General features: G+C 63.7%; 1 protein-coding gene across 1 annotated transcript in view; it reads left to right on the top strand.

The window, feature by feature from the left end:
- Positions 1-194: 194 nt before the first annotated feature.
- Positions 195-1143, top strand: part of EMH_0041840 (uncharacterized protein) — a gene marked incomplete at both ends in the record, with an annotated part of 5920 nt that continues 4971 nt past the window's right edge. The window contains 2 exons of the mRNA XM_013495671.1: positions 195-630; positions 851-1068. Coding sequence (XP_013351125.1) covers positions 195-630; positions 851-1068 — 654 coding nt within the window. The remainder of the gene's footprint in view (positions 631-850; positions 1069-1143) is intronic.

Consider the following 1143-nt stretch of genomic DNA (forward strand, 5'->3'; position numbering starts at 1 on the left):
GGTTTAGGGTTTAGGGTTTAGGTGTAGACTGGAGTGTATAGGTTAGTTTGTGGAGAATGAAAAGAATAACTTCTAGGCATCGCACGGGCTGAGGGCTGGGCTGAAGGCAGCAGCAAATATTGGGGCCTCTGGCTGCTGCTGGGCGCATGAGGGGCCCCTTGGGGGGCCCCCGGTGGGGCCCCTGCATCCGGCGGATGCCCTATGGGGGCCCCTCCGGTGCTGCTGCAGGCGGGGGCCCCCCCACGGCTCCCCTTTCTCTGCATACACTGGCTGCAAGCATCTCAGCCTCTGAGTGTCCTGCGCATGCAGCTGCGCCGCAGCAGCAGCTGCAGCAGCTGCAGCAGCTGCAGCAGCTGCGGCAGCAGCAAGTGTATCAGCAGCAGCAATGTTTCGACGTTTGTGCTGCTGGCGTCAGTTGCTCACTAAGAACCATACAAACACCAGAAAGGCTCAGGGGCCCCCCTCTCCTCGCTGCAGCCCTCCAGCGCCGCTTCGCCTCTCTATCCCGGGCCCCCAGGGCCCCCAGGGGCACTGGGGGCCCCAGGGGCTCTGGGGGGCCCTCGGCATCGAGAAGCCCCTTTCGTGTTGGTGGGGGCCCTGGGCGCGAGGGCTTTGATGCTGCAGCAGCCCGTAAGACGCATGCAGCCCCACATGTTTCCCTTCGCGTTGCGAGGGCCCCAACTGTCACCGCAGAAAGTGCTGCTTCGCATGCATGCATGCATGCATGAATGCTGTCTCTCATGCATGCATGCATGCATGCATGCATGCATGACTGCATGCATTCTGGAGACTACTAGGGTTTGGGGAGGGGTACATAGCGATACTTTTGGGGCTTGCTGTGCATGCGCAGGGCCGGAGGGGTACCAAGGGGTTGGCGCCCGCACTTCAGGGGGGCCCCCGTGGGTCTCGAGGGGGCCCCCCTCGGGCTCAAGGGGGCCCCTCTCTGGTTCAAGGGGCCCCCCGCCTGTTTCTGCTGGGGCCCTTCTAGCTACAACGGCTGCGGAGACTGCGCGGTTCAATGCAGGAGACGCGGCGTTCTGGGGCCGAGTGGCTGCGCAGGCGGTAGAGGTGAACTGCTGCTGCTGCTGCTGCTGCTGCTGTTGCTGCTGTTGCTGCTGCTGCTGCTGTTGCTGCTGCTGCTGC

This window comes from Eimeria mitis, genomic scaffold (assembly GCF_000499745.2).
Source record: "Eimeria mitis Houghton genomic scaffold, Emh_scaff1689, whole genome shotgun sequence".
NCBI lineage: Eukaryota > Apicomplexa > Conoidasida > Eucoccidiorida > Eimeriidae > Eimeria > Eimeria mitis.